General features: G+C 45.3%; 2 protein-coding genes across 5 annotated transcripts in view; one reads left to right on the top strand and one right to left on the bottom strand.

The window, feature by feature from the left end:
- LOC115557155 (poly(rC)-binding protein 2) overlaps positions 1-5,657 on the top strand; it is a 10,281-nt gene extending 4,624 nt beyond the window's left edge. The window contains exons 10-14 of the mRNA XM_030374762.1: positions 35-76; positions 1,385-1,484; positions 1,876-1,928; positions 2,253-2,422; positions 4,300-5,657. Of these exons, the coding sequence (XP_030230622.1) occupies positions 35-76; positions 1,385-1,484; positions 1,876-1,928; positions 2,253-2,422; positions 4,300-4,336 (402 nt within the window). The 3' untranslated portion in view covers positions 4,337-5,657. The remainder of the gene's footprint in view (positions 1-34; positions 77-1,384; positions 1,485-1,875; positions 1,929-2,252; positions 2,423-4,299) is intronic.
- Positions 5,658-6,218: 561 nt separating this feature from the next.
- LOC115557284 (mitogen-activated protein kinase kinase kinase 12) overlaps positions 6,219-12,500 on the bottom strand; it is a 22,613-nt gene continuing 16,331 nt past the window's right edge. For 2 of the 4 annotated variants that reach the window (XM_030374981.1, XM_030374979.1), the window contains exons 10-14: positions 11,965-12,105; positions 10,798-11,635; positions 9,544-9,611; positions 8,592-8,886; positions 6,219-8,098 (exon numbers count right to left, since the gene is read on the bottom strand). In XM_030374981.1, the coding sequence (XP_030230841.1) occupies positions 8,012-8,098; positions 8,592-8,886; positions 9,544-9,611; positions 10,798-11,635; positions 11,965-12,105 (1,429 nt within the window). In that variant the 3' untranslated portion in view covers positions 6,219-8,011. Of the gene's footprint in view, positions 8,102-8,591; positions 8,887-9,543; positions 9,612-10,797; positions 11,636-11,964; positions 12,106-12,500 lie in introns of all 4 variants that reach the window. The other 2 variants (XM_030374980.1, XM_030374978.1) reach the window with 1 other exon arrangement.

Here is a 12,500-nt window from a genome sequence, read left to right on the forward strand (position 1 = left end):
GTAAGGCATGAACGTTTGTTCTCGTTTGTTTCAGGCGTATGCTGTACAAGGACAGCATGCGATTCCACAGCCAGATGTAAGTGTCATAGACTTCTGCATGACCTTAAACCCTTATTAATCGTAAAATAATCATCTCCAATTAATCTGCACTTCAAAAAGCACCTGCCCTGTCTGCGTGTGTGTGCATTGCAACCATTGACGCTGTAGTCAAACCAGAAATGGTAACTGGAATTCAAATGTCGTTCATCTTTGCAGGATTTTGGGGTAAATATGCTTAGAAGTAGGCCATTTGATAATTTCTCAACAAACCTATCTAATTAGGAATGCAATTGTAAACCTTTCAAAACTGGTGCAATATGCAGTGGCCAGTCAATACTGGTATGACTGCAGCCTTGTTTCCTTACGCGAATCCTTGCATGCGTCAATGGCTTTTAAAGTTGAAGTTTGGTTTTATTCTTGTTAGTCGAAGCTTTCCACTCATTCACATGTAACAATCCTCCCTCTTTTGTTCTTGTTCCTTATCTGTCATTTATTGCGTTCTATTTCTATTTTTCAAGCATTTTTCCACTTGGTTTTCCTGTTTCTCTAGATTCTCTAGATTTCTATTTCTACTTTTTGGCTAACTTGTCTAGAAGCTGGCTGCTGAACCCACCTCTTTAAATCTCCCTCTTCTGCTAGATGCAAGCTACCGTAGTGCTCCATCTAGAGCCAGCGTCCCAACGTTCTATCCCAATTTGTCCCTGAATACTGATATATGATATTCTAGATCTCGGCATTGGTCTGAGCTGAATTCAGCAGGTCACTCTGCCTGGCAGTGATAACGCGTTATCTTGTAGTGTGCCTTGCTTAGGGATTCAAACATGTGCCTCCCAATCAAGCTTTGTAGCCAGTCAGAGTCTGCCCCCATTCCAGTTGTGAATATGGAAATGGAACCTGATCCCGTAGTTTGGGCTGGTTAACAGCGACAGTCGGACTTCTCCACGACTGTAATCTGCTCAAATAGTTATGTAATGCCCGGTCACTTCACAGCCGGTTAGGATCCACATGCTGAGGTGTTCAGTGGGCCTTGTAGTTTTTGGACACTGCCTTGGGAGTTGTGACCCATTGCAAAGAGTTAAACAAACGGGAGCAAGTCACAAAGTCCTAGAATAACTATTGGATACCCTTGAGACGAGTGCAAACGCAAGACAAATTGACAGTCATGTATGCAGCGTTTTCTGATTCAGGCACTAATGCGCCAGAATGTCCGTGGGATCTCATTTCCTGCGATTGTCTATTTTCTCGGCCCTCTTATACTGACTGGACTCTTGTTGTCTGATTTTTTCCTTTCTTTGTTCTCCCCCCTCTCTGTGTCTCTCTGTGTCCCTGCTCTATCCTCTCACAGTCTTCCTCTGCTGCTATATCCCCACAGCTCACCAAGTTACACCAGCTGGCCATGCAGCAGAGCCCCTTCCCCATCGCCCCCAGCAACCAGGGATTCACCGGTAGGTTCTAGAAGATCTCAGTTGACTTTCACTTTTTCCACCCCCATTATTGTGGATGTGGTACACCTGTGAAGTGTGGGGGTTTCAAAGCCTCTCAAGCTTTGCTCTTCAAGCCGATATTCCCCAGCTATAAGTTCACATTTAAACTAATTCGAGGTCTTCTATATTTGAATACATAAATTCATTAACAGTATGAATACTTAATATTTTTCCAATGACACAATACTGCCCTTAAAGAACATTTTGAAGTGCATATGAATTTGGTTTTGGATTATATTCCTGAATAGTACATTTGTTGATGCTTTGAACATGCCATTGAAACTGAGACGATGTATGTTCTTGGAAATGTATTGTCCTTGGGTACTATTTGTGTTGTCGTATTCTCTTTCAGGCATGGATGCTTCTGCCCAAACAAGTTCCCACGAGATGACCATTCCAAATGATGTAAGGGCATTGGATGAGTGACTTATGAGTGCTTTTATTTAGAGCCTGGATGAGTCAATCACCTCGAGGGTATTCAAGAGTCACCTCGACCGTAAACTTGGCAGGCACTGTGTTTAGTATTACGCAAGTTTTATACTAGTAAAGGGGACTTGCGTTTCGGCTTTGGAGCTGCTTTTTAGCGTCTCGTTGATTAAGAGTTTTCTCTGGAGCCCTATCAGAAACCCCGATGGGATAGCATCGGCTTTAGCGCTGTACAAAGACCCCTCCGCGTGCATGTCGAACGCACACTCCGTTCTTGACTCTCTCGTCTCCCGCTCGCCACAGCTGATCGGATGCATCATTGGCCGCCAGGGCTCCAAGATCAATGAGATCCGGCAGATGTCGGGCGCTCAGATCAAGATTGCCAATCCGGTTGACGGCTCGTCCGACCGCCAGGTGACCATCACGGGCTCTCCCGCCAGCATCAGCCTGGCCGAGTACCTCATCAACGCCAGGTAAACACAGATCCCAGGCGCCCTCTGACACGGCTAGCCCGTGGCTCGCCTTTGGAGTTCAGGGGGTTAAGAATGGAGAGGGGGGCCTTCTGCACTTTTTTGCCCTTCCGGGGTCAATAGTTTTTATCAGGACCTTCAGATTACAAGCTGTTGCTGTGTAGAGAAATTGGGAAGGAAAGTGTTTCCATGCATCCAACATAAAGGCCAACCTGCTTACTTATAAGCATGCACTAATATCTAATATGCTTTGGATCATTTGAATTGCTCCCACAAATTTGGTATTTCCTACAGATGCCAAATTTGGTCACTTGGCACATTTCGCTATCGGTTACATAATTGTTTTGCCCGCCTTCTGAACCAACATCAAATTACCTCCGCATCCCTTTTTCTTCTTACGAAAGTAATTCCCCAATTACCGCTTTATTTTTCTCCCCATTTTTACCTTTGGAGGATCCACTCACCATACAACCCCCCCTCCCCCCCCCACCCCCCCTCAGCCCCAACATGCACCAGCCTACCCTGTAACCCATCCCGACTGTGTGTCCCTCTCTTTTTCTGCTTGTCTCTTCTCTCTACAGTGTAGAGTCCTCTAAACCTCCTCCCTCCTCCTCCTCCTCCTCTTCCTCCTCCTCCTCCCTGAACCCCGAACCGACCAGCCTGTGTCCTTCCTCCTCCACCACCAATACCACCACCACCTCCTCCTCCTCCTCCTCTGCTGCTTCCTCCTCTTCCTCCTCTTCCTGTGTGGTGCCCCCCTCAGCCTCCATTCCTCCGTCCTCGTCGGCCCACGGGCCGCCGTCCCTCCCTCTTCCCACCTCCTCCTCTTCCTCCTCCTCCTCCAACGACTCCCTGCCCCCTAGCTCTCCTGCGCGTGTGTCCAGCTTGCTCAGTCTCAAGCCCCTCCCCCTCCTGGCCCTCCACGTGGGGGGCGGGGCCACGAGTGGCGCCCCGCCCGAGCCTAAAATTGCCCCCGAGCTGGGCTCCAAGTCCAAGAGGCGAAGGCTGTCCCCGTACTAACGGTGGAAACAACATGCGTGCACTACGGCGGCTACTACTACTACTAATGCTACTTCTACTACTAAAAGTTACCTGCAAAGCTTTGATCGCTTTTGAATCCGACTGCCTTGTCGCACTCACATGAAAGCATCACGTGCACGCGCACACAATACATATACTAAAGCCACCAAAATATGGCAACAGCCATGTTCCTAGTTGTAAATAGTCTGCTCTGTCTTTGTGCCCTCTTAATTTTATTAAGATTGCTCAGTAAGGTCTTGAAGGGAGTTTGAACATCAGCATGAACGATGGGTTCCCCTAAATGTATGTTTCCACGGACCTTATTTGTTGTACGCTTTGCTCAGGAAGAACCGCCCTTAAGATGTCTCCTCCCTTTTGGTTTCTGACTGATTTAACAGCCGGTAGGATTTGGATGTCATGTTCCCCAGCACCTGTGTACAACCACTATTCAAATACAGGTTGTTATTACCAAAATAATCCACCCTCAGGAATCGATTTTCATGTCCCCCCTTTCGAATAGTTTATAGGCAAAATCTCCAGAGGGTTTTACAAAGGAGTTTTGCAGCCCTTCTAGGAACCATTGTTTTGGTGAATTGGTTATAATGGTGAATATGCACACTTTAGTGCAACGTGATTTATGTAGTGTCCCACTCTAAATTTAGTTGAATCAAAATGATGTTTCTGGAGTGTAAGACATGATGATAATGTAAATAGTACCTAGAGTTGTTTTGCATGCCTAATTCTCACCCCCACTCCTGCTTTCTTGCTATATGTTTGTTGTGTCCTTCTGTTCACTCTCTCTCTCTCTCTCTCTCTTTCTCTTTCTCTCTCTCTGGTGCTCTTTCTCGCTCCTTCCCTAGGCTCTCCTCCGAGGCCACAGGACTGGCAGCCAATTGAAGACACTGCATCTGCACTAGCTCCACGTGTATAGAAACGTATACACGCACACATACACCGATGGCTACCAGTCAATGCAAATATCCAACTTATAAACTTATGTATTACCCTGCCTCTCCCTTGGTTTGAAACACGTCATCTGCCATTCATTTGATCTGGTGTGTTTATTTATTTTTGTTTTTTTTAGTCGAAAGAAAATATTTGGTTTTTAAATTCGCATTTTGGAGTCCATTTTGGAGGTTTTAAGGATTTAGTTTATTTTTGTTTTCTTCCCCCTTATTTTCTTCTGTTCCCCTCCCTCCTTTCTGTCTTTGCCACCATAAGAGTAGAGTTGGGCAACTCTGAATAGGCATAAGAGTTAAGTGCTGTACAGCCAGAATTGTTCTTTTTGTTTTTTTTCCCTTATAAAAGGAAATGACCAAAAAATGGAAAAATAAAAAAGTATCAAAAATAAGAATAGTGGCTTTTAATATTTCTTTATCCCTTTTATTTATTTTTATTTTTTACCTCAGTCTTTTACAATGGCCTAACCTTTTGAACTGTTTCTGAAATGTCTTAACACACACATGGATTAAGAGACATTTTACAGTCCCCAAACCACCACCATGTCACATTTGTCACCCTAGAGGAGTATGTAGCTTGCACGGTCACAGACAAACATTGGGTTAGAAGTATTGATCGCAACACTTTGGGATTGCAATCCTGCAGATTTTCATTCATGTCGTACTGTGCATGTCGCTTCTATCATTTATTTTTATTTTCCTCGTTCTGTCATTCCTGTTTGTCCCACCTTGTGTCGTCGGCCCAGTGGCCCCTGTATGTTCATTCGTTGCCGGGACGGGGTGGGGTTGGTGTGGGCCAGGGTTTGTCTACGGTGGACGAGAAAAGCAGAGTGGTCTTTGCTTCTTTTTGTAGAGACTGATATATAAATATATATATACGACAAAAAAAAAAGTTGGAATATTTGTTTTAAAAATGGAGGAAATATTTTTTTTAACTACCAAAGTGGATTAATAACTCCTGAAGCAACGGTTGCTCTACGAATGCGAGGCTGCTCTGAAGCGGGTCACTGAGCTCTGGAAGTAGACGGGTGTTGCGGGGGCGGTTTGACGCTGGGTTCCTGCTCTTTGCTTTGCTCGAGTCAAGATTTTTATTTTCATTATTTGCAGGAAAGAAACACCTTCTGTGCACGTTTTTGAGACTGTAGACCTGGGTGCCCCAACAATGTTTAAAAAAAGAAGATGGCAGAAAAAAAAAATGGAAATGCTGTGAGATTTTTTTTTGTTAGTTGCTGATGAAATAAATTCAAAACGTTCACACAGTCTGCGTTTTGAGTGAACTTTTATTTTAAACTGTTCTCTTAAATATATTTTTTGTACACAATTACAATACACAATGCAGTACTAAAAAAAATATTACAACTTGGTTCAAATCGGCATAAACGGAACATACAAGTACCTCTAACATACAGACACTAGAGGGCAGTATTTTTGCTTTTTGGCAATATTGTATTTTGTTCGAGAATTGGTTTTGGTTGAGGGACAGAACCAGAAGTTCAAGATGAAAGTACTACAGTATAGAAGCTGCCATTATCTAGCTTATTTAGGGATAGTGCCAAGTCATTCGGCTGCTCAGCTTTGAATTGGGGTTTGAACTGAAGTCGGATTGAGTAGTTGGCAACAAGTCTGCGCATTGAAGGACACAGGAGACATCTGAGTTCATGTTTGGTCTGAATGAGCCCATGCAGATTGTCAATTGCAAACTTTTTCCGAATAATATGCTGGTGTGAGTATGGGGAGGGGACTTCATCACATTTGAGTCTTCAATTTGAGTTGTATTTCACCAATAATATTTGTAAATTAAGATTGAGTCAAAGTCTATGTTCATTTAAAGGATTATAGGTCATTTTTAATATGAATTTACAAAAAACTAAAGGAAATTTGTGATTTTGTATAGAGCCTCATTGGGCACATCAACCTGTGTTAACATCGTTCAGGAGGATAAAACAATACAATTGAACATTCAAAGTCAGTGTTTTACATATTTGCAGAGTCTATAAAACAAACCTATGGTTGCCAATTTTTGTAAAAGATCGATTGGATCTTTCAAAACCATGATGGTTATATTGGATTTACAGGAAGCAAGATGCATATATAGTATTAACATTCTAGGAATCCCAATTCAAATGATCAGCTTTCAATCCCATAGCTGTCCATTTTAAGAGTTGTGTAGAAGTTGACGTTTAAGATAGTATTGGCTCCAGACCTCATTTGTTAGCTTTCACAAATCTTTTAATATGTAGTTGAAAAGTTCACTTTTAATGAACTGTAATTTGTTCGGTTTTGTTTGGTCGACGTTTTTTTCACAAGAGTTAAAAAGATAAATTACAATAGGTGAAGTCATAAATACATGATATGCAACCCATATTCTTTGTCTACAAGCATGCTTTTGTCATATGTACATGTCGATGTACAAGGTGAGGTTGGGAAAGAGGTATTGCCTTTTTTTTTTTTTATACAGTCGCACTGCAATACCACCACAAGTCAGTCTGATATCACTTTGCGTCGACCTTTTAAAGGAAATAGCACAGAGAATACATATTGCTCATCTGTAAAAAGCGTTTCCAGTCTAGTTGATCCAGTGGACGTCCACACACGAACAGAAGCTCTGCTCTAGAATCACACTCTTACCTTCATGTACATTAGCGCCTTCTAATTAAAAACATCAGCACCATTAAATTATTCTTATATTTAAAAAAATTTGTTCATTTTACAATGTAAAATATTTACACTGATATTAAAACACAGACTGTAGAAAATGACAAAATAATCCCTGATATGCAAATATAAATAAAGTATAACGTCCAACAACAAATGTAAACATTGAAATATTTAGTGAGTATGGAATAAATAAATTGTAAACTAATGACAAATGAATAACTCAGTGCATAATGTTTTTGGTAAAAATCCTATATGACACTGTGTCTCTACAAAAACAGTAATAATTTAACTGAACTTCAAGCAGCAATGTGAGGGCCATAAACACACAGTTACCTGCCCAATCGGAATTGTAAACAACGATAAATATGTCCAAAAAATACAACATTGCGTGAAATCACATGACAATGCTTTCGGCGTTAACAAATTAGCCAATCGCTGAATATGGAAACCGGGTTGACTCGGGGAGGCCCTTACCAGAAAGGTGATTTCAAAGTTGCATTTCTGCCATGTTGAGAGAGAGGGAGACAGTTTGTGTGTGTGTGTGTGTGTGTGTGTGTGTGTGTGTGTGTGCGTGTGCGTGTGCGAGAGGGGGCCTGCTGCTACCTACGACAAAATGTTATCTCCTCCCTGCGGGGGTCTACAGTGATGGATGCAGTCCTATTCAGTCATTTGTCCTTTTGCATTGGATTTTTGTTCTGCTTGTCCAGTACCACGACCCGTACATCTATACACCCGCCTCAGGAGTCCAGTTTGGTACCTTGTTGTTGGCTGTGGAGAGCCGCCCCTCTGTGACCTCAAGTAAACCCTGTGTGTTTTCCACGTGGTAGAGGGTCCTCGTCATCGGTTCTGTGGCCAGGTAGCCCGAGGTTCGGACGGGCTCCGCTGGGATGGGGTTGGTGGTGTTTTGACGGACGGTGGTGGTGGGTTGGGGGGGGGGGGGGGGGTAGGGGTCTGTTCACCATTGAGCGGGGGGGCAGCCGGGCTCTGCGCTGCCTGAGTGGTCCAGCTCTGTGCTGTCACAGTCTGAGTCGTCGTAGAGAACCTGCTGCACAATCACATCACAGTGACCCTTTCATTAGCATGCCGGGAGACAGAGGAGCGCAGTGTTGCTTTCACATTGTGTATGCCGGTTCACATGGTTTGGTCATACTGAATACTTTTTTAACTACAGTCCTGTTTGCACACAATCCTTATTGGCAGTGTGAGATCGATTTTGCATCTTTCTGTCTGTATCCATCCATCTTTCTATCTATCTATCCATCCTTATCTCTTCATCCACCCATCCATCCATCTATTAACTCATCCATCCTTATCAATTCATCCACCCATCCATCCATCTATTAACTCATCCATCCTTATCTATTCATCCATCCATCTTTTAACTCATCCATCCTTATCTAGTCATCCACCCATCCATCTATTAACTCATCCATCCTTATCTATTCATCCATCCATCGTTTACTCATCCATCCTTATCTAGTCATCCACCCATCCATAAACGTCGCCCTCCCCGGCCCCCCCTCCGCCCCCCCTACCTGGTAGCTGTTGTGGTCGGTGGTGAGCTGGGTCTTCACCTGCTGCAGGGCCGCCTCCTTCTCAGACAGCCCGTCGGAGGCCAGCTGCTGCGGGTCGGCGGGGATCTCGGAGCCCTGGGAGAGCAGGTCATCGCTCTTGTCGTCCAGCCGCTCGTCCGTGTTGGTGCTGACCACGTCGGGCGTGCCGCTGTGGGAGTGGTCCGTGGTGTTGCCCTCCTCCTCGCCGTCCGACACCGACAGGTTCTCCGAGCTGAAGGTGGACAGCGACTGGCACTTGGTCATGCTCACCGGACGCCTGGGGGAGCGAGGAGAGCACGGTGAACCGGGGGCTTCTCTTCCCACCAATATCCGGATGGTTTGACCGTGTGCCGTGACAGTATGTTTGGGGTGCTTTTTGGGGTATGAAACAGAAGCGAGCGCAGGAACACGGCGTTGCTTATCGCTATGTCAGTGGCTCCCTGCGCGGTGCTGCGTTAAAACAACACGATTAGGTTGGTTTTTTGGGTTGTGTGAAAAATATGAAGTGAAATTTGTGGTCTGTGTGCTTTAGGCTTCAGGAAGAATCGCAGTATTGTATCTGGTAGGCACAAAACCTCTTTCTACATGTCATCACAACTGGTGAACTTGTTTCCTATCATAGGAACAATAGGTCATAGGAAAATACATGAAAGAAATTAGGTTTCTTAGAATATTCATGAATATAATTGTTTAATCTTAAAATATTAATAAATCACAATATAAGAGCCATCAGGTAGTCATGAACAATGCATTTATATCTCATTATAACATGCTTCTCTTGAAAGTGCTGCTTTTATTTGGGGGTTAGTAAATGTTCAAGGCAAGGTAATGATGTTTTTGTCCACCAAATGGAGAGAGTAAATTGGCAGACATAGAGCTTGGTACCGACAATAGTTAGTTCCAGTGTATGTTGAAGCATTTAGCAAACCCTCACCGTCTCCGTGGCAACTCCACTTCGCTGTCCACTTCTCCCTCCTCCTCTTCTGAGGACAATCCACGTCTCTGTGAATTTAGATCAGCCATGTTGAAGTGGAAAGCTTTTTCAATCATTCAGCATGCACATCCTGCTTGACCGGCCACTCGACCTTCTGTGGCACAATGCGATGCTGATGACACTTAAAGTCCATCAGACACGTCGGACAATTAGAAGTGTCTGGTGTATTTAATTGGCTCTCAGTCAAAAAACATCCTTCCATCTATTTGTGATTCAGATTCTGAACAAAACCAGTACATTGTTTTGGTGCATCGAGGAGAATGGGACTATTCACAAAATGTTCTAAGAACCAAACCCTTTAAATATAATCTCTATTACCTGGAGTCCAAAGAGCAACGCAGAATTGTGAACATAATAAACCATAAATAATATAGGTCTTGTCACTATGTATGCAATGAAGCTCTATGAGAATATTGTTCTATAGAAGTAATAGGATAACTAAATATATAATGGAGCTGTATGAGTATATAAATCTGTTTTAACTCTATATATTGAAGGTCTGTGAGGGTACAGTTCTATTTTAACTCTACATATTGAAGCTCTGTGAGGGTACAGTTCTGTTTAACTCTACATATTGAAGGTCTGTGAGGGTACAGTTCTGTTTAACTCTACATATTGAAGCTCTGTGGGGGTACAGTTCTGTTTTAACTCTACATATTGAAGCTCTGTGGGGGTACAGTTCTGTTTTAACTCTACATATTGAAGCTCTGTGGGGGTACAGTTCTGTTTAACTCTACATATTGAAGCTCTGTGGGGGTACAGTTCTGTTTAACTCTACATATTGAAGCTCTGTGGGGGTACAGTTCTGTTTTAACTCTACATATTGAAGCTCTGTGGGGGTACAGTTCTGTTTTAACTCTACATATTGAAGCTCTGTGGGGGTACAGTTCTGTTTTAACTCTACATATTGAAGCTCTGTGGGGGTACAGTTCTGTTTAACTCTACATATTGAAGCTCTGTGGGGGTACAGTTCTGTTTTAACTCTACATATTGAAGCTCTGTGGGGGTACAGTTCTGTTTAACTCTATATATTGAAGCTCTGTGGGGGTACAGTTCTGTTTTAACTCTACATATTGAAGCTCTGTGGGGGTACAGTTCTGTTTTAACTCTACATATTGAAGCTCTGTGGGGGTACAGTTCTGTTTAACTCTACATATTGAAGCTCTGTGGGGGTACAGTTCTGTTTAAGCCCACCTGACTGCGGGTGACAGCCGCCCGGTACAGCAGCGCCGACGGCGTGAGCCTCTGACTCCGGGGCGAGCGCATGATCCCCGCCGTCACCTCCTCCTTCTCCTCCCCGTCGTGGTGGTGGTGGTGGTGGGGGGGCGGACGGGGGTTCCCCATGGCCGAGGACCCCCGGCTGGCCGTGGTCACCGGCCCGGCCGCCGCCCCCCTCCCGCAGGGGGAGTCGGGGCTGCTGGAGAAGGGGACGGACGCCGCGTCCTCGCTGGGCGTGTTGCTGCGCGGCGGGGGCGTCTCCGCCCGCTCCTCGGCTCCTCCCCTTCTGCCCCCGTCGCCCGGGCGGCCCCCCGGGCTCGCCCTCCTCCCGTCTTCCCCTCCCTCCCCTCCTCCCCCGTCCCCTCCCCCTCCCAGGCCGGCCGAGGCGCTCTGGCTCCCCCCTCTCTCCAGGCCCACGCCCGTTTTCCCGCCGCCGCCGCCGCCGCGACCGTCGACCTCCAGCGTGGAGGAGATGAGGTCGGGGCTGGAGGAGGACATCTTCTTGAGCAGCAGGTCGTGCTGCAGGCCGCGCAGGGCGGCGCTGGGGTCCAGGTGCTGCTTGCTGCTGGGCACCGAGGTGGAGCTGGAGGTGGAGGTGGGGGTGGTGGCGGCGGCGGAGACCAGCCCCAGGGAGGAGGACAGCGTGGCCTTGAGCTGGGCCAGGTCGCCGCTGCTGCCCTTGCCCGCCTTGCGGTAGCGGGGCTTGGCGCGGCGCGAGCGGCCGGGCGAGGTGGAGCCCTTGGTGGGGATGGTGACCTGGGTCATGGAGGAGTCCAGCTTGGGCAGGATCACCTCGGACTTGAGCAGGTCCGGCCTGTGGGACGGAGGCAGGTGCATCGGTGAATATCACATCACTTTGATGTTGTGCAACATGGAGGAAGCACGAGAAAGAGAAAGACGTAAAGATATATCTGCTTTATTCTTGCTTTATTTTTATGATATAATGTTGTTATTTTATTGTTATATCATATTATTATTGTTGTTATTATTGTACAGAATAATACTCATCCCTGAAATATATACCGTACTTTAAACCACTTCATCGGCTTTGACATTTTTTCCATTGTTTCCTTTTTGAAACTGCTGAATAATCTTTCATGTTTATTCCCCATGCTCAAAGAATTGAATTAAATCGACACACACCTCTTGCTGTGTATGGGCAGTTTCTGGGGGACGTTGCGCTTCTTCATCAGCTTCTCCATGGAGTTGGACGAGCCGCTCTGTCTGGAGCTGTGGTGCTTCTGGAAGACGCCGGGGTACTTCTTGTCCAGAGACTGCTCCCTCCTGCAGGTCACACACAAACACACACAAACACACACACATAATAGCCATCAGGGCCCCGAAGGTCATTGAGTTAAGTAGATGTAGCTCATCGGGACATTTTACTGACCCCTATTAACCCTATTCAACTTATTGCGGTCCCAATCTGGTAATTAGCAGGGCGAATAAATCAACTTCCCTCCACGAAAATCGGATTATTACAATCTAAATTAATTGAATAATCAGTATCTAGGATTTTTTTAATAACTATTTGCAATCCTGCAATCCCATTAAAAAAAACATAATTGATATTATTTCTTAAACTGCCATGTGTGACGCATCATCATAACGCTTGGCGCCACCATCAGCAATACAACTCGCCTATCTGCATCATCCAGCTGGTACTGGGCCCGTGACCC

Source organism: Gadus morhua, chromosome 13, assembly GCF_902167405.1.
Source record: "Gadus morhua chromosome 13, gadMor3.0, whole genome shotgun sequence".
NCBI lineage: Eukaryota > Metazoa > Chordata > Actinopteri > Gadiformes > Gadidae > Gadus > Gadus morhua.